Source organism: Didymosphaeria variabile (genome assembly GCF_027946475.1).
Source record: "Didymosphaeria variabile strain IMI 356815 chromosome Unknown scaffold_2, whole genome shotgun sequence".
Classification (NCBI taxonomy): domain Eukaryota; kingdom Fungi; phylum Ascomycota; class Dothideomycetes; order Pleosporales; family Didymosphaeriaceae; genus Didymosphaeria; species Didymosphaeria variabile.
The window spans coordinates 1,000,303-1,018,864 of record NW_026611621.1 but is presented as its reverse complement, the minus strand read 5'-3'; the positions used below and the strand labels follow the sequence as shown (position 1 = coordinate 1,018,864).

Sequence of the window (18,562 nt, the reverse complement as noted above, 5' to 3'; positions counted from 1 at the left end):
GGCCCAAAAATGGATGAATTTTCACCCGAATCATGAAGACCCGTACGAGTGCTGCCGCAACCGTAATACCTTCGAGGCTGGATCCTGCAAAGCTTGGTCCCAGATAGGATCTACAAAGGTACAAGCACAAATTGTGCGCGCTGACGTGAGATCGCCTGAGCTGCTAGGCGCAAAGTAAGTCTCAGCGATCCACTCTGGTCTCGAACGAGCACCGTGAATGAGACTTCGCAAGGGTTGGCTCTGACGTAGATAAGGCCGCCAAGAGGATCGCCAGGGCCCTCACGTGACGTCCAGTATCTAATTGGCTGGCGAGACGCGTCTTCGTTTAATCCACTAGCAACTGCACGCTGGGCAATGGATTGCGAAACATTCGGGCATATGGGCATATACCTAAAATGTAGCCTGAGCGTAAGCAGCTAGGAATTTCACTGACGTACCTGCGCCTAGTTCGCGCATTATCTTTTGTAGGCATCACGGCTCAGTAACCTTACAAACGAAAAACGGACAAATCCACTGGCGAGAGCTTCAGCGTGCAAAAGTTGTTGACGAGGTGGTTATAGTCCCTGGTGTGAATCGTAACCCTACTTCAATTGGAAGAGCTTACCTAGGTATCCTCCAACTCTGAACTTGACGCCTCCGGCTCCGGCACCGACTAGTATCTCGTCTGGGATGCTGAGTCGTTTCAAATCATACTATGATAGATACCACACATTACGCGGACGAGTTCTTCGCCAAGACTGTGTTGACCGAGGACTGTAGATAGTCGTTGAAGAGGGGCACCAAAGGGCGAGTGAAGACGCTGTGACCTGGTGGACTGCCGCATACGTGGCAAGCATGCGAGCAACTTCGCTCGAAAGACTGTGAGTACGACCGGATGCCAGAAACGAGTGGGAACAGCTTCTCATGATTTGTGAATGTTATGACGACTGCGATATGATATGGTGGGTGCACGGCAAGTTATCTCGATGTTGAGGATCCGCCGCCTGTTGACACAAGTTCGAAAGACGCACCGCCGCCGTCCGAGGTAACAACAGCGCCAGCATGCGAACCATAGAGAGGCTGAAACTTCTAAAGTGCTCGATCATTGCCTTGTGAGACAGAATGACTCTGCTAATAAGCCTACTTCGAGCATGAACCGTGGTCCGTACAGGTCAAGCTTGGTAGGACCATTATAATTCCTTGATAGAAAGGTTTTGTTGAGCACCCCACCAAGACATATCACCAGCGTCTCCTAAACGACCACTCGTCGCATACCTAATACCGTGCAACTGAGCCAAGATAAATCACACGTGTGATACCCTTCCCCTTCCTCAGTGCCACCTTCGGCAAAAGCGAAACACCGACGAGCCTCGACCGAGCAAAACACCTACCCATCGCCTTGTCTACCCATACTCCAGCTCCGCGCAGGTCATGCCGTGGATATCCTTCGACCCCGCCGTCTGGGCCGACGACAATGACACCACTTCCCCTTCGATCACACCCATCGCCTACCAGCCGCTCAGCGAACGCGAGAAAGCAATGTACCCCGAACACTGGGACAATAAAGGGGAAGTTCTCGTAGGCCTCGTGAGATTTGTCATTCACAGATGGGTCCGGCGATGTCGACGGAGATTTGGAGGGTCAGGGGGCAATGGTGTGAATGCAGCTTCACATCAGAAAGAGGATAAGCGGGTGTGACAGTGAGGAGATGTATCGCTTTTGGGAATGGAAGACAACGCAGTGCCTCTTGGCTCTGGGATGGCCGGGATGGACTTAGGAGGACGTGGGTGCTGTAGCGGAACGATTGCATTGGGCGAAGCTTTGTTGAAGACGCACTGTTGCATGTAGCAATGCGACTTTGTTATTTGTGGATGAGGTAACGGCTAGCTAGCTAGCTAGCTTAAAATCAATCTACAGTGCCAACGCAGGGATGGACGTCGGGATGCGGATCCTTCTTCATGAATTAGTCGAAGGTAGCAAGCTACAAATCTTTGACTTGGCTAAGTGCCGAAATGAATTGATCGTGGCTGAAATGCTTCCCACCATAAAGGTAGCTGCTGCATTATACTCGCTAAATCCCAAATCGACGAAGCGCCTCGTTCAAACGTTCGGCAGAGACCCTAAGAGGATCATGTATCATCGCATCCAACTCGTCCTGGTAACTGCGCGCTTGACGTCGAGGTATTGGTTCACTTAATTGTTCTGCTGCCTGACTAGACTGGTATAGAGTCTGTGCTGGCGCAGGAGGAGCTTGCGGCGGTGCCGGCATAGCAGGAGTCTGGGACTGTGCGCTCTTCTCGTCCATTTCCTCGCGCAAGGTCTTAACCTGCTTTTGGATCTCCTTCCACAGAACAAGATCGTCCAGATCAGTGTGCCCCAGTGTTTGTGCCAAAGCCCTGTGCAGAGCTTGCAGGTCGTTATTCGCGATGTGCTGGTTCTCCTCATCCTTGTTACCTCCCGCGGCGATCACAAGCAAGCTAGCGACGAAGGCTTCCTGCATGTATGCAAAAGAGAATTTGTCGGTGATCTTCGCGATGGCGGGACACAAGTCATCTGGGAACTCAACAGCGTCATTATCCTTCAGCTTGCCCTGCCAGTACTTTGCGTACTGAACCCGCTGTTCGTAGTCGGGATCTGGGAAGTAGTACTTCCGGTCGAACCTGCTGGGTCGCTTCGAGATACCCGGGTCCAGGCGATCAAGGTGATTCGTTGAGCCAACCATCAGAATACCGTCGTTCGACTTGAGGCCATCTACTTCGTTAAGGAAGTATGAGCGAACGCGATCATTAACGATAGAGTCCAGGTCTTCGAATACGAGGTAGCAGGGAGCGACTGCACGGGCTTTGTTAAAGATGGCTTGCAGAGCGTATTCTGGGCCTGCAATGGAGGAGAGACTGCGCACGTAGAGGGTCGGCACAGATAGCTTCTTGTTACCGTTGATGCCGCGCTGGTAAAGACTGTGCATCATAGCTTTGATGCTGATAGTCTTGCCGTTTCCAGGTGGGCCATAGTAGATGATTCCTCGCTTCCAAGGAACCTTCAGATTCTGGTACGTCTCTCGTCCGTCGAAGAAGTTTTCCACATCACTAATAATCTGCTTCTTCATCCCCTCCTCAAGTATAACATCTTCCCAACGGCTCTTCTGCACAGACTGCCAGAGCTCATGGCTCTTTTGCCAGTAGCCTTGGTCGAACACCCAGACTTCGTTGTGAAGTTCTTGGGCCCACAGTGTCGCCTCCTTGATCAACTCGTCGACCCTGTGGGTATCCCGTGTGAGGATGTATTGGTTCGTTATCGTAGGATACGAGCTCTGTCCATCCCTGCCATTGGCAACGTATAGGATGAGCTCTTGGTCATTCCACTTGTATAGGTATTTGCCAAACACAACGTGCTCGGCATACGCGCCCGGGCTGGGGTCCAATCTCCGCGATGGCGGAATGTACTGGCGCCATTTTATGGCTCCGCTGTATACAGGATCTTTGACGGGGTCTTCGAGTGGCGTGATCGAGGCATGGCCGGCGGAGGCGTATGTGAGGAGGCTGGCACCGCGATCGGGCACAATGACGAGATCGAGATTGCGGTACTGGCTGCGAAGGGCTTCGACAAGCACGATATCGGTGTTGACGCGCTGGCCAGAGGAGTGGTGAAAGTACTCGCGGGCCGTCTCGTCGCCGCCGTGGCTGTAGCTGCCCGTCATACTGGTGGCTATTAGACTTGCGGGGAAGCTGCTTGAAACGAACAGGCAGTGACGGCCACTGCGACTAGTAAAGTTTTGGGGTTGTGGAATAGCGCGATCAGTCAACCAGTGCTGGGTGCACAGCTAGAATGTCTGTATCGACGTGAGGGTGGTGCCTGGAGCTCCCGTAAGCTTCCCGCGTCATCGAGGGGGCGGAGCTGAAACAGCAGGAAGCTCCCCACAGTGGGGGCCTAGCGCGTCGCGTCTCGATCCATAGCGCGTTTGCTATCGAAGTACAGCGATCTTTCACCACCATCGTCCAGGTTTGACCTTCTATGGTAGACTTCTATAAAGTTATCACTCTACGGCCATATGCAACATGTTGCTGGTCTTGACGCCGCAAGGTCGCCAATGCCGCCAAGTACCCAGCCGGCAGGATTCTTCAGCGAACGCCACCAAAAGTCTTGGAGTACACCTCTCCGCATCATCTGACGTCCATACGATGTCGGATCTCCTCGGAGACTTGTACAACACTGTCGCAGACATTTCTTTCGAAGTTGTGGGTGTTGACGCTCTGTCCATCGCTCATCCGTTGTTTCCTCCTTTTGACCGGGCCGTTCTGTTGTCCTCTCGGGCCCGGGGTACCATGCTCCTGTGATGTACTGTGCGCGACAAGACTTTGCGCCCTTGTGATCATTCGAGTCGTAAATCGCCGTTCGGGGGCAAATAGTGGCTACTCTCTGGCATTCCTTGACTGTGGACGAGACATGCACTCCATGCGAGAATCGGTTGCCTGTGCGCTCGTTCGAAGCTAATTGCTAAGTCATCTGCCTTGCGGGCTTGCGATTAAACCAGACAACTCGAGAAGACCTAAGGGAGCTTCCGATCCCAATAATACAATGCAACGCGCAAAGCCGAGACCTGACACGCAGCGTGAAGCTACCAATTGGAGTCCAGCCAGCTTCCTCTGAACGCACCTCTTCCACCCGAGGCGCTATCGCGAAGAAGCGAGTTCCTGTAAGCAGTGAGCAGCGTATGTCTACAAAAAGAGTGCTTGGCTATCGAGCATTTATTGAGACCTGCGTTACCAGTCTCGCCCGAACGCTTTCCAGAAGGATATTGCGTGTTCATGTCGCTGGTCTGCAGAGCCAATAGGCTAATTCAGGGATTGCATGGATGTTGTGGAAAGCGATCCTGCAGGTCCCGCAATTCCGGGAATCAATCACTAATGGAAATGTACCACTTGGGTACTTGGCAGACTGTGTGGTCATCTCGAGAGTTCGTACCGTTGCGTGTGCAGATCTATCCAACAGCGCTTTGGATTCGAACCAAACGAACTGATTCTCCGATCTGGAAGTGCGATATGACTTTGAACGCGCTGGACCGAGATGCAAGCACCCGAAATCGCACAGGAACAACTATCGACATGCACAACTAGTCGACTTTGGGTATCCTGCTGATACCTCCGGAGCTTCTAGCTCTCCCGCTGGACCGAACGATGCGTCGCCTCCGAGGGGAGCCCCGGGGGCAACTCCACGTCCCCGCGCGTGGCAGCCGACCTCCGGGAATCCCACACACCAGTTTTTGGTGGGCCTGGTGGACCCTGATCAGCTACTTTTTGTGAGCCTGCGTGACCCCAAATGTTGCGACGATTTGAAATTGCGTATCGAACGCGTCCACAGCCGATCGCGAGACGTGTTGACGTTATGTCATGCTTTCGGGCATGGCTGACGCCCAGAGACTTCGCAGAAGCTTAGCATGCACAACCCCTGTCCCACACAACATCCACAATTCGCATGTCCCTTCGGTTGTCGAGCCGCTGTCTGCGCAAGACATTCCCGCTACTTCCGGTAGATGACTGCCTTGAGTGGTTGCCCAGCCATGACAAGCTGCGGAGTAACGCCCTTCACGAATACCAAGCAGTTGATCGCAAGAGATGGCCTGATGTACGGCTTTGTCGTTGTTGTGCTCCCTGACGCATCAAAACAATCCCGTCTTGCGCAAGCTCTTTCCTCCCACCACCAGGGGTTGTCAGCCTGCAACAATGCGGCGGCGTCAAAGGGACACCCTGACCAGCCGGGCATCCAATCTGCAACCGAAGTGACCCGTTAATTTGTAAGCGCGAGCAATACGCACAAAGAACACATTCCGCATTGCAGCGGTGGTGGTCAAGCGGTGCGATTGGAACTGGTAGCCGCCTATGCGATGATGTAAAGATCGGGTGCCATGGTCGGCGACAAGCTTCGGCGCGCCGTTGCTCCGCACCCACATCGCGGCAAATTCGACCTCTCTCGTGGACGCATCTGCAAAGAACGATCGGCTGCTGCACAATCTCAAGCTCTTTGTCCAGCCCGCCTGGGCCTCGGTTTGTTCCAAGGGCGCCGATCTGCTGCAGAAGTGGCTGATGCGTCGATGCAGCGGTACACCAGCAATTTGCCCGTCATTCGATGAACCCCGTCCCACTACGGCGACAATTTTAGCCGGTCTGGGGAAATCATCCCAATCGTCCGCTTTAGCTCCTGTTTAGGTTTAATTAACATGGGCCTTTGCTGGGACCAGAGCTTAAGAGGAGCCATGTCTCCTGGCACACGTCGCTCCGGACCGGCGAACCTGATCTTATATCACCCCAGTTCCCCAGATTGGTTCTCTAGTTGTTTGCTCCCCAGATTCAACAGCAACCCCGGACTGGACGCTGTGCTCGACTCGCCTTCATTTTCGCCGCTTGATACCCATTTCTGATATTCAGAATCTAATTCCAACACAATGGCGACTGCTCAAGAGCACAATGACACCGTATGTTTGTTTTGCTTCCAACTATTGCATGCTTTCGCGTTTGCATTTCCGTAGTAACAGACTCTTGCGCAGGCTGCTGGACTGACCGGTACGCACGCTCACCATCCAGTCAATGGCACGAGCACCTTGGACCACGCTGCAGCCAATGAAGGCATAGCCAAAGAGAGGAAACCTTACGACTATGGTGAGATTCTACCTTGGAAAGTCTTTAGTCGCGTCATCTAATCCTTTTCAGGCGGCAACCCGCTCGCTCACATTGCGACCAACAACCCCGACTACCGACTTACGGCTTTCGGTGGTGAATTCCAGCCTGGTCTGTATCGGTACGTCACCTCAAAGCCAGGTATCTATTAGCGATCGCTAAGAAAATATACAGCGCCCCGAAGAGCAACTTTGCCAACCCAGCTCCATTGGGTCTGTCCGCTTTCGCCCTGACGACTTTCGTGCTGTCTCTCATCAATGTCGGAACACGCTCCATCGGCGAACCCAACATCGTCGTAGCGATTGCTTATGGCTACGGTGGTCTCGTCCAGTTGCTGGCCGGCATGTGGTATGTATTCACTAGCACTGTTCCCAGTAGATATGGTTGCTGACCACGACTGCAGGGAAATGGCCGTCGGCAACACCTTTGGTGCCACCGCACTTTCATCCTACGGCGGCTTCTGGCTCTCATTCGCCATCATCCTGACCCCAGGCGGCTTCGAGATTGCCTCCACTCTTGAGGAGAAGAGCCCTTTCCCGTTCTACAACTCGTTCGGATTGTACCTCATGGGCTGGTTCATCTTTACGTTTATCCTGCTTATCTGCACCCTGCGATCGACAGTGGCCTTCTTCTCGCTCTTCTTCACGCTAGACTTGGCCTTCATGCTCCTGGGCATTGGCTACCTCAGAGCGGATGCCGCCGGCCCCAACGAGGCGTGCATCAAGGCTGGTGGTTACTTTGGCCTCTTCGCTGCGTTCCTAGCTTGGTACAACGCGCTCGCCGGTATTGCGGACAGCTCCAACAGGTTGGTCATGCACTCCATAATTACGACTCCACCCCATGCTAACGTTTCAAAGCTTCTTCGTCATCCCCGTCGCGCACTTCCCATGGTCCGAGAAGGGTCGCGAGGCCCGCGGCAAGCCCACCAACTCCTCCGAGGCGCACACCGCATAAGCGTCTGCATCCTCACCCCACCACCAACAACATCTACGCCCTCTTATTTCTGCTGTAGTTACGCGCGCAAGAGTCTGATGATTGAAGGATCGACAGACATGATTCCCCAGCGCTAAGAACGGCTTGCGAAGCGCACTTTTGCCGGTGCCCTAGTGCGGCCCGCGCTCTTGTATCTTATTTAATACCATTACGATGTTCCTCATTTTCCCCCGTCCTCGCGATCGTCGCGTCCTGTGCTGTTTACGTCGTTACGTCATTCCTGCGCAGCTCTTCGCCGAGTCGTCGCGCCGCCGAGCCACTTACCCCGCACCCCAAACCGCACTCTGCGTTGATGCGCGCCCGGCGGTTCTACGCAACCAATCCAAAATTGATGGTGTTCGAGACGCCCGTATGCGGACGGGTTGTGGTCATGAACGACTCGATCTGGCGTGTGGCTTGCTGGATCTTGTGCACGCTTGCGTAGGCCGCGACCGCATGGTGCCCAAGCTTTGCATGGCAGCTGCGGAGGGGCTCGGATGAGGTCAGCGGCATGGTGCTGGCTGTGACGTCGTGAAGAGGGTGGTCGGCGCGTCGCGTGTAAGCTGAGACTACGACTGCTGTATTGATGAGATTGCAGGAGTCTCGATTCAGGTGCTTTACCATGGAGAAACAACGAGCTCTATCACGCTGAACTCCGGCGTCTCCTAGGCTCGCTGCCAGTCGCAGAGGAACGACAATAAGACAAGGCTTCGTAGCGATATTTGTGCACGGGCTTTCTCAACATTGTACGTCTGAAAGTAGCACACTGATTGCAACAGGTATACTGGCCTGTGCGGCGTGTTATATGCTCGTCGCGTAGACCTATATCATTTGGAGACCATCGGGTCGGCTTGGCTGATTTTCAACTTTGAAATCCTTGGACGTTCGACATGTACTTTGGCTCCTCAACTTGTGTCATCTGAAGAGGAATATCCCTTCGTGAAGTATCCATCGAGGCGTCCCATACCTGCTCAAAGAGCTTTACCGAGTCCATCACAACCAACAACTCCTCGCTGCGCCATCGCAATGAGAACTGAAATTAGCACAAGCGCCGACATTAACCGCGATTACGCAGGCCCATGGAGCGAAACATCCTCTTATCAACGTGATCTGAAGTGTGATCGAAGGATTCTGGGTCCGGAAAAGCGTATCGGAAAAGCACCACATCAGCACTAGGTACTCTGAGGCTCATATAAAGACTCGCCAGTGCGAGGTACCAACACTACTTAAGATAGAAGCGTAGAGCCTACGTTTGAATGATTGTACGCAGGGAGGCATGACCCGTCTCGCGCACCGCATCAACACCACAACCCGGCTCGTGAGCACAACTTGGAAGACTCAACACAGCTCCACATCGCAGCACTCCCGCACATATACCACTTTCCCAAAGATGTCTTCCACAGCACCCTACCTCCTCCACCTGACGTCCCGTCCAAATCAAGTCTCGCCCCAGACGTGGAAAGAGTGGTACGATTCCCTTCCCGACCTCGTCACCTCGCATGCTTCCGTACGTGCCACGTTCTACGAAGAAATCGATCTTCCCGGCACTCTTCCATCCGCCTCATACCGCAGTTTTCTAGCTGTTTATCAAAGTGATGTTGAACAGCCGTTGGAAACGAAGAACTCCACGCATTTGCAGACCACCAGCGTGTTCTTTGAAAATAATGCGGCGAAAAGCAATGCGAGTGGGGAGAATGCAGATCTCGATGCGAGGAATTATGCGTTGGTGCAGGTTTATAATCCGCAGGGTGTTGGCGAAGGTATACTACATCTGTCCCGGCATGAGCAATTAGCTGACCCTTCCAGCCCCTCCTCCCGAGATCTTAACCGCAGAAGCGCAGCCCGCAGACCCAGACGACTACGACAATTGGTTCCGCACTGAGCACATCGGTCAGCTTGCTGCTTTGCCTGGGTACAGACGTACACTGCGGTATAAGCTGGGGCCTAAGACGGCGTGGACGAAAGGTGAGGATGTGCCGTTGTTCCTTGCCATTCATGAGGTGGAGGATGCGAGACTGTGGATGGAGGGGAGGGCGGAGGCGGCGAAGACAGCGACACCTAGCGAGTGGGCGGTGAGGAATGTGAAGGGCTGTAGGGTATTTACTGTGAGGGGGTGGAAGTTGGTGCATAAGGAGGGATACTGATGGTGGTAAGTGTTGTACATAGATTACGTGAGCTGCTTTGGGTAGGCAGAGGTAATAGAAATATGCTAGGCGATCAAGCGAGCTCGGGATATCAAAAGTGTCCTCTTGTTTGCCTTTCGTGTCCAGTCCTCTTGTTTGCCTTTCGTGTCCAGTCCTCTCACTTCCCATATGATCCGCCCATATATAGTGCAAACCCCATATAGGTTTGCCTTCCTCCCTTCAACCAAGTCTTTTCCCTCTACATCATTCAGATCATGACGAGAACACCGAGGTCGCGCGCCTGCTCAGGCTACGACAAGCGTCCAAACGGCCCTAGTCCTAATCCTTCAGGCTGCGGGCTCATGATCCATTCCCGAGTCAGGCAACTTAAACCAGAGATTGGTCCCTATCAACCTCTTCACCGAAGTCACCCAAAATGTGAGTTGACAAAGAGAATAGAAGTTGGATATTCGATGTGACAACAATGTCTAACAGGTCTTTTAGCTTCAGAGATCCCTGCCGCTGTCGTTAGGAAGACGGCGATGAGGATCTTCATCGGCGATTTCGACTTCAAGTGGGGTGCAGTTGCACGCTGGCTCGAGGACGACAGCAGCGCCAGATTCAAACAACTTTCGAAGTTTCAGAATAAGCTCGAGAACCAAATGTTCGGAAATATCGAGCTTGTACATCGCGTAAGTTGCCCTCGCACTCAATAAAACATTCGCGACTGACCACAGCATCAGGTCTTCGATGTTGCCGCTTGCTGGGATCAGGACCACACTCCTTCTCTTCTCAAGGACAGCACTCGCTTCCAGCGCGATGTGATCTGGAGCGAAGCCTTCAACGAGCGCATTTTCGTCACCATCATCTGGCCTCTACGCGACGCCGTCAAGCTCAACGAAATCATCGACTGCGACGTCTGGAAAGAGATGTATGGTGCCATGTGGGTCGCCTTCGCAGAAGCTGTCTTCACCAATGCCACTTGGTCTCAGCAAGCTAACAGCTACCCTGCCATTGACATGAAGCCTGTCTTCCAAGCCGTCCGTCAAGTGCCAGAGAAGTACTTCGCAGACCGCCCAGAATTCGACCAGATCCCGTCTCATAACCTGGAGTACACTTGCGAGGAAAATTTGGAGGGGTGGATGCAGGCGCGTGAGAAAGCGAAGGAGAAGGTAGCGGAAGAGCTTGGGATGCGGGAGCGTAAAACGACAGGAAGGTTCTACTGATCGTGTTTCCAGCTGAGTGTTGCTGGTGGGGGCAGGCATGCTTAACATTCCGGTTCACGGCGGTGCAGCATCAACTCCAGCCCCAAAGAGTATGATCCCATTCATATTGACCACAGACTCTGATCACGAGCTTCGAACCCGACATGACCGATTTCATACAAAGTAGCGAATTAGTAGGCTCAGTGAAAGACGTTCAAAGTAGCAAAACAGACTTCACCTTTCACTCGCACATCCGAAATTCTTCCACACAAATCCACCTTTCACTTTTCACCTATATATACCTCATCTTTTCTCCTTAAGTTAACAAAACAACGCATTGGGACGGTTCCAAGTCAACACCTCACCTGTTGGCGTAGCGGTCGAGGACTCCAGGAACTGTGCGGGATCAGCAACGGAGGGATGCCGTCCTTAGTATGGTCACATGCTAGGGGATGTTGCTGGGGCCTGTAACAGGTCGGGGTATCACATGCGTTGCGAGGGGAGTGGTTCGAGTCGAAGAGCCGATTCTCTTTTTGTTGTTTGCTTTTTGCTTTTTGCTTTTGGGGGTGAGTAGTGAATGGCACGGTACAAGTCCTAATGCAGTACTGTGCTCATTTTTTTCTCCCTTCCTGCCTAACAAAGATGTATGCAAGCTCTTCTAATGCGCCGCAGATATGCCACTGGGTGCGCGCAGGCTTGTGCTAACTGAGTTTTGCGTGTTGAGGACACAGGCAAGCTACCTGTCGCTCTTGCCAAAATTGGACTATCGGCCCTCCCTCGCCTGGATATCGCTCATGCGGTAAACAAGCAAGCTGCCTTCGCCTTGGCTACGTCTGCGTCCGTAAATAAGGCCTACTCAAATGTGCGCAGTGTCCTTACCTCACCACCACCACTTATCGTCAGTACAACTCGGCTCGTGACAGAATGCCGCCGAAACGCCGCAAGGAGGAAATCGAACAGCCAAATGCCTACGGTGGATCCGGACGTTATCCAGCTCTTCGCTTCGAGAGCCGTGCGTCAGCAACTTCTCCAATCCCTCCATGGTACTATACTGATCTTCTTGTGGCAGACAACAGGCGCGACAATGACCAAGTCTTCCACCGAAACGCCATCCGGCTCTTCGCTAGAGACTTCGATTTTTACGATGATGCAATATTGGCCTGCTTGAGGCGGGATATCAGTGTCGCGGGCCTATACACCGATGTAGTTATCGAACGCAAATTAATAAAGCTCAGATGGGAGCTCCAACAGGAGATGCTTGGATCAGAAGACCTTCAGTCTCGAGTCAGTATTCTATTCGCAGGCCATGGTCATATAGGCTAACATCGGAACTAGGTCTTCGATCACGCCAGGAAATATGATGAGACCCATGCCGACGATGCAAAGCTAAAGGACAAGCCGAAGGAGGAACGCGACGCAGTCTGGGCCATAGCTTTCAATGACGTCGTCTTCTGGATTATGGTCGACCCCCTTCGACAAGGTATCAAGGTGGACAGATTCCGTGCTATCGAGGAGTGGAAGAAGATATACCGCGCGATGTTCATTACCGCCGCCGACACCATGTACATGGGTCGTTTGGGCGGACCAAAGCTAACACACCAGGTGGATATGCAGAAAGTGTACAGCGCTGTCCGGAGCGTGATCGTCAACAAATTTCCAGATCGCCCGAAGTTTGATACGATTCCGTCGCAGCCAGCAGGATGGTGGGATCAAACGCATCGAAAGACAAGAGTCAAGCTGCAGAAAGCCAGTGGAGGCTCTGAATGGGCCAATGCAACCTTCCTAGCCACGCCGAAGGAGGCCAGGTCGAAGAAGGCCAGGTCGAAGAAGGAGAGGGATTCGGCTGCAGCGCGCTCAGATCAGCCCCTATCAGAGGAACAGTGACTGAAGCTTATGGATGCAAGTGAGCAGCTAATGGTTGCTTTCTCCCTCTTACTTTGTCATGATCTGAGACATCGAAAGCCGTTTACTCAATACGGGCAAGGGATGGGACTGGATGTTCCAGGCAGGACTTTAACACTTCTCGAAGGCTCTTAGAGTCTGGTTCATCAAAAGTTCAAGATCATCATTATCATTTCCATAATCCCACTTCTTTCGGAATACAGTCAGTCTTATGGTGCTTTTAACTAACGGATGAATGTGGAACTTTAGAGGTTGAGGTTTCGTTATGGTGGTATCTTTGACTTCGACTTGAATGCTTCGTACGTCACTGTATTAGTACTGCACATGTTAGCGCATCGGCCGATACTCGGAGGTGAATGCATTGGGGACAAGGTTGAGAGCGATGAAACATCAAAAGATCAGCCAAAAGGGCCCATCATGATTGCCCTTCGTCAGTCTCGGGGTATACGACAACCTGAAAACCAAGGCCGCGAGATGTGGGAGCAGCTTCATTGCGTGGCCTGTCGTGGTGATCTGCAACCCGCCGGAAGTAGCGAGAGCTCGGACCAGTCGCGGCCAACATCCTCTTCCTTGCCCTGGGACGTCATCCAAACATTCTCGCTGCCTGCCCACACTGCGCCGCTTTCACACACATCGCCGTGACACGTACAAGCTCAGCACGTTGGCTTTCTTGTAGCACTCCTCGCCGCCTGCCAACCGCATATTCGGTCCCAGTACCACCCCGCGCATCGGCCCCAAGCTAGTTTTCCGCACCTAGCCTCACGACGTCCACCACACGACCGACGTCAAATTGCGACCTCGCACGCCGCCGCCTGCCCCTGCGTTTCCAGGCACTCCCAACGTTCTTCCACGCGTGTTCAGACATTGCGTAGCCACCAAGCCGGTGATACGCTGCACATAGATTCTCCAAAATGTCCGGCGAAGCATGGTTGTACCTGTTGGCGGTGCTGATAAACGCCGTCAACCTCTTCCTTCAGGTTTTCTTCACCATTATGTACAGTGATTTGGAATGGTCAGTGCTACACTCCTCAATATACGACATCTGCCGGAGAATAAATCGCATACTGCGTTCCGCGTTGCGCCGCTTATCACGCACATGCTAATTTTGCGCCAGCGACTACATCAACCCTATCGACCTTTGCAACCGCCTCAACACTTACATTATCCCCGAAGCCGCCGTCCACGCTTTCCTGACCTTCTTGTTCCTTATCAACGGATACTGGGTTGCCCTAATTTTGAACCTCCCTTTGTTGGCCTGGAACGGCAAGAAGTATGTTGGATACAAAGCCGCATGGAGGACCGTATTGACTGGGAACAGGATCTTTGAGAACCAGCATCTCTTGGACGCGACTGAGATTTTCAGAAAGCTCAACGTACACAAGAAGGTCAGCTTTTCTACCCACTTCCTGCGCGACATATGGCCGCAGAGTAGCCCACATACTCGCCCGCTGAAGCGCAAACGCATGTTCAACTACTGACTTGACCCAGGAATCGTTCATCAAGCTGGGTTTCCACTTGGTCATGTTCTTCTTCTACCTGTACAGCATGATCGTCGCCCTCATCCGAGACGAATCCCACTAGGAGTTTGTGGATTTGACATCGAAGGGGCGCAAGCAAGGGCGCATCTTGTGACTGCATCAATACTGATCTTCCAAATCATTCTGGGCGAGATAATTCAGTGCGAGGCTGGCATGGAGTCTTGATGCAGGCGAACTCGGCCCAAGGAGAAAGGACATATTGGGGGAGTGGAAATGTCGATATACCATTCTGATTATGGCGCAAGCTTCTGGACGGATACTGGGAAATGTCGGGAAACGGGGAGGAATTGTGTACGGCTTGCTGGGCGTATAGAGCCTGACGTTCGTATGACCATGATAGCGTGCATTATGTTGTATATGAGACTATTCAATTTAGACGAATCTAGCATACCTTTCGACGTGCAGACATCAATTTGCATGTCGTAGAGTTGGATATCAACCGATCTGGTCGGGCACAACGAGATCACGTGCTCGCATGGAGCCTAGTTCACCAAGCATACAAGCCAACCAACAGCTTTCGCAAGCTCATCTTTGAGTCCAGACACCATTACAATTCACAACATCTCACCTCTGTCAGGCCGTTCCTGGTAAAGCCGTCTACAGGTCTTGGCACACGTCTGGTCGGCCCGTGCGCAAGATTTCTTGAACCACCAACCTTCTGTAGTAGAGTGCACACCAGTGGAAATCCAGACGCCTTCTGCAGCCCACAAGCTCTCCTCCCTCCCAGTTCCTCCCAGCGCTTTTTAATGGCAGGATACAGCAAAGGCGCAGGCCGGGTGCCCACCGGTTTCGCGGCGGAAACATTCATCAGCGAGTCGAGCTTCCGAGAAGGTCACCGCGCACTCGAATCCGGCGCAAATTCGAAGAAACGAAAGAGGGAGAACAAAGGGAATTCGAGCGTAGTCTCGGGCGCCGGAGCGTACAAAGGTCCTTGGGCGCGATATGAGGAAGAGCGGCCAGATGCGGCGTCCGACGAAGAATTCGGCAGCGATGAAGAGGTGGAGATAGTGTATGAAGAGGACGACATAGAAGACAATCCTACGGCGGCACCTAAGAAGCTCGCAGGAACGGATTATGCGGACACAGAAGCTGCGGGCGAGACGAGCGAGTTCGTGGGCAGCCAGCAGTACGATTACCAAGGAAGAACGTACATGCACATACCGAATGGTAGGTTCTCTTTCTCTGAGTCGAATGCCCTCTGCTAACTGCGATGTAGATCTCGATATCAAACTGACCGGCGAGCGCGACGACACCAAGAACTTCCACCCCAAGAAACTCATTCACACGTACAAATACCACACAAAGTCCATCACCCAAGTGCGCTTCTTCCCTGGCAGCGGTCATCTGCTTCTTTCGGCCTCCGCCGATTCCAAGATCGCCCTGTGGGACGCATACCATCAACGAGAGCTTTTGCGGACATTTTCCGGGCATACAAAGTCTGTCAACGACATCGACTTCAACCCTAGCGGGACACAGTTCGTCTCGGCGAGTTATGATCGCTACATGAAGCTGTGGGACACCGAGACTGGAAAATGTCTCAACAAGTTTACTTCCGGAAAGACACCCCACGTGGTGCGAATCAACCCGAGCACGCCGCACGAGTTTTTGGCAGGAATGGCAGACAAGAAGATCCTCCAGTACGATACTAGGAGCGGAGAGATGGTGCAGGAATACGACCATCATCTGGGTCCGGTCAACACGATTACTTTCTGCGACGAGGACAGGCGCTTTGTCAGCACGTCTGACGACAAGTCCCTCCGCGCGTGGGAATATGGCATTCCCGTCCCCATCAAGTTCATTGCCGAGCCTTACATGTTTTCCATGGTTCGCTCGTCCCCCCATCCTTCAGGAAAATACATCGCCTTCCAGTCCTCCGACAACCAAATCACCGTCTATTCCTCCACCGACAAATTCCGCCAAAACCGCAAGAAGAGCTACCGCGGCCATAACGTGGCGGGCTACGCACCGGACGTCGCCATCAGTCCTGACGGACAGCTCATTAGCTCCGGTGATAGCGGAGGTTATGTGTGCTTCTGGGACTGGAAGACGTGCAAGATGTGGCACAAGATTCAGGCGAGCGATGCGCCAGTCTTGGCGGTGCAGTGGCACCCGCGGGAGACGTCCAAGGTTATTACGGGTGATCTCAATGGTGTACTCAAGTACTGGGATTAGACGGCCGCGGGAAGACGGAGGCGGGAAGGCGGACGTTTCAGGGCAAAGGAATATTTTAGAGTTTGTGGAATGATACCCATGCTTCTTCACCAGACGCAGCACCACGTCGATTCAAGGCCCTCGGCTTTCTTCTTGACTCAACGTACGATGTTTTCCCTCAATGAAGGACATATCAGCAGCTTACTTCCAATTGCGGATGCATCGGTGCGACCGGACTTCGCGGTCGACTCTGAATGTTCACCGGCGGCGACCCACCAACAAACAGTCATTTCCCTCTGCGCGACTGCGCATGCGACCATGAGGTAACTCGCCACCGGGATTCACGATCGTTGATGGGACGGCGGACGTCAGTGAGCACGCGCTTGGGCCGAGCGGCTCATCTCGTGTCGCCTTGCTGCCCCCCGCCATAGCCTGCAGCCCTGTGGTATCCACCCCGCGCCCTGTGCCTCCGCCCTCTTTCCACCCAAACACTCCGTCCTTTTGCCTCCCATGTAATCACAAGTCTGTTTCTTTGTTTTGTTTCCCATCCTTCCCCAGCCCTTTTCCTCCGGAGCTTGCGCACCGTGATTTTCAGAGAGGCATCTAGCCTAGGCAACAGGGCAGGCGTGGGGGCGCTTACACGTTCTAGGGAATCCGGTGACTTGCCAATTCACCAGCAGCGTCGCCTGCTTTGTCCAGTCGATTGCTCCAATGCTTCAGCCTAGCCAACGGGCAGCGTCACCGCGTCCTCGGCTTTCCCCCGCCTCCTGACTGGCTCTGCCTGCCGTGCCTTGCAGCTTGCCAGTCATCACAGTGTGTATCCGTCGCGTCGCGGCTCTGTTCTCGACCGAACATGTTCCCCTCGGTGAACGCTTGCGTCTCTGTGACTCTTCTGGAACGCCCGCGGGCCGTCTGCTGGACGCTTCTGGCGCGCCCGCGCACGAGGATGCCTGCTGTCCCTTGCCGTTTCTGCCTGTATTCCTGACCGGCGCGGTATAGCCACGATGAATCACTCAGGTGCGCGCGCAAATGGGGGGAAAGCCCACCTTGGGATCCAGGCACCTACGTTTGCGCTCGTAGGAGGTCTCCGATGGTGACGAGCACGCAGGACGCTCAGTCAACGCCAGATGCATCCCTGTTACCGGCCTCAGGCTTCTGCCTGCCGTATAAATCTTCCTGTTGGTTATGTTTGTCGGAGCTTTCTTTTTCTTTCATACTCATACCATCTGCACAAGACTCATATACTCCTTCGACATTGCTCAATACACCATTGTCCAATACAGTCCTCTCAGCTTCAGTCTGCCATCTCATCCGCCCTTTGATATACATCATTGCGCAGACGACATCCTCGTATAGCATCGCTACCTGCTCGCCTCAACTACTCCATACGAGTGCCTAGCGAATCAACTTCCCCAGGTGAAGACACCCTCAAGCCTCAGTACAGGTCAACAATGTCTTCGAACGCCTCTTCCTCGTACGGCTCGTCCTACGCACAGGACAAGGGCGCCTACGCTTCTCGCTCTTCCTCACCACGGTCTACAACCTCGAGTAAGTTACCTCCATACTCTTCTCAAGCTAGGCATCTTCTGACTCCTACCAGCCTACTCGTCGCCGAGTTCGTCAAGCCTCTACGCCCACCGCGGCCACTCACAGCGGAACAACCGTTACGGCAGCAAACCCAGCGGCAACGTCCAGGTTACCCAAGGCGGCCAGTCGAACGGCCCGTCGAGCACGTCCGCTGGGAACGCAGGCTACTATCAGTAGTCGTCCGCTCCCAATCTTGTTATTCCCTTCTCGTCGTGGCGTGAGTCATGAGGGAGAAGGGAAGCGTGGCTGTCATCCGACATGACAGCCGGGAAGGCAGCTTCTAACATGGTTGCTTTGGCATATTCTGGCGTCTGGTCATGGTTATTCGCTTTTGCGTTGGGTTTGGTATTAGACGGTCCGCTTGCTTCAGTGCTGCGCACGAACCCAGATTGTGGTCTGCTTTCGCCCGCCAGGATCTTTCTTTAGTGTCTGGG

The 18,562-nt window shown here is 53.4% G+C and overlaps 7 protein-coding genes across 7 annotated transcripts; 6 read left to right on the top strand and 1 right to left on the bottom strand.

Moving 5' to 3' along the window:
• Positions 1-2,050: 2,050 nt before the first annotated feature.
• Positions 2,051-3,676, bottom strand: N0V89_002036 (uncharacterized protein; the record flags this gene model as incomplete). The annotated part of the gene is made up of 1 exon (XM_056210847.1): positions 2,051-3,676. The coding sequence occupies one exon, from the start codon at positions 3,674-3,676 to the stop codon at positions 2,051-2,053; it is 1,626 nt and encodes a 541-aa protein (XP_056074320.1).
• Positions 3,677-6,418: 2,742 nt separating this feature from the next.
• mug86 (Meiotically up-regulated protein 86 protein) lies at positions 6,419-7,604 on the top strand (the record flags this gene model as incomplete). Its single annotated transcript, XM_056210846.1, has 6 exons — positions 6,419-6,448; positions 6,509-6,632; positions 6,684-6,771; positions 6,825-6,998; positions 7,054-7,455; positions 7,508-7,604. The coding sequence occupies 6 exons, from the start codon at positions 6,419-6,421 to the stop codon at positions 7,602-7,604; spliced, it is 915 nt and encodes a 304-aa protein (XP_056074319.1).
• Positions 7,605-9,012: 1,408 nt separating this feature from the next.
• N0V89_002034 (uncharacterized protein) lies at positions 9,013-10,971 on the top strand (the record flags this gene model as incomplete). Its single annotated transcript, XM_056210845.1, has 4 exons — positions 9,013-9,382; positions 9,429-9,713; positions 10,250-10,437; positions 10,489-10,971. 4 exons carry the CDS (start codon positions 9,013-9,015, stop codon positions 10,969-10,971), a joined length of 1,326 nt encoding a protein of 441 aa, XP_056074318.1.
• A 903-nt stretch (positions 10,972-11,874) lies between these two features.
• N0V89_002033 (uncharacterized protein) lies at positions 11,875-12,834 on the top strand (the record flags this gene model as incomplete). Its single annotated transcript, XM_056210844.1, has 2 exons — positions 11,875-12,234; positions 12,286-12,834. 2 exons carry the CDS (start codon positions 11,875-11,877, stop codon positions 12,832-12,834), a joined length of 909 nt encoding a protein of 302 aa, XP_056074317.1.
• Positions 12,835-13,763: 929 nt separating this feature from the next.
• ERV14 (COPII-coated vesicle protein) lies at positions 13,764-14,433 on the top strand (the record flags this gene model as incomplete). Its single annotated transcript, XM_056210843.1, has 4 exons — positions 13,764-13,864; positions 13,967-14,122; positions 14,171-14,237; positions 14,341-14,433. The coding sequence occupies 4 exons, from the start codon at positions 13,764-13,766 to the stop codon at positions 14,431-14,433; spliced, it is 417 nt and encodes a 138-aa protein (XP_056074316.1).
• A 703-nt stretch (positions 14,434-15,136) lies between these two features.
• On the top strand, positions 15,137-16,562 carry N0V89_002031 (uncharacterized protein; the record flags this gene model as incomplete). The annotated part of the gene is made up of 2 exons (XM_056210842.1): positions 15,137-15,557; positions 15,607-16,562. 2 exons carry the CDS (start codon positions 15,137-15,139, stop codon positions 16,560-16,562), a joined length of 1,377 nt encoding a protein of 458 aa, XP_056074315.1.
• Positions 16,563-17,992: 1,430 nt separating this feature from the next.
• On the top strand, positions 17,993-18,305 carry N0V89_002030 (uncharacterized protein; the record flags this gene model as incomplete). The annotated part of the gene is made up of 2 exons (XM_056210841.1): positions 17,993-18,089; positions 18,142-18,305. 2 exons carry the CDS (start codon positions 17,993-17,995, stop codon positions 18,303-18,305), a joined length of 261 nt encoding a protein of 86 aa, XP_056074314.1.
• Positions 18,306-18,562: the final 257 nt, after the last annotated feature.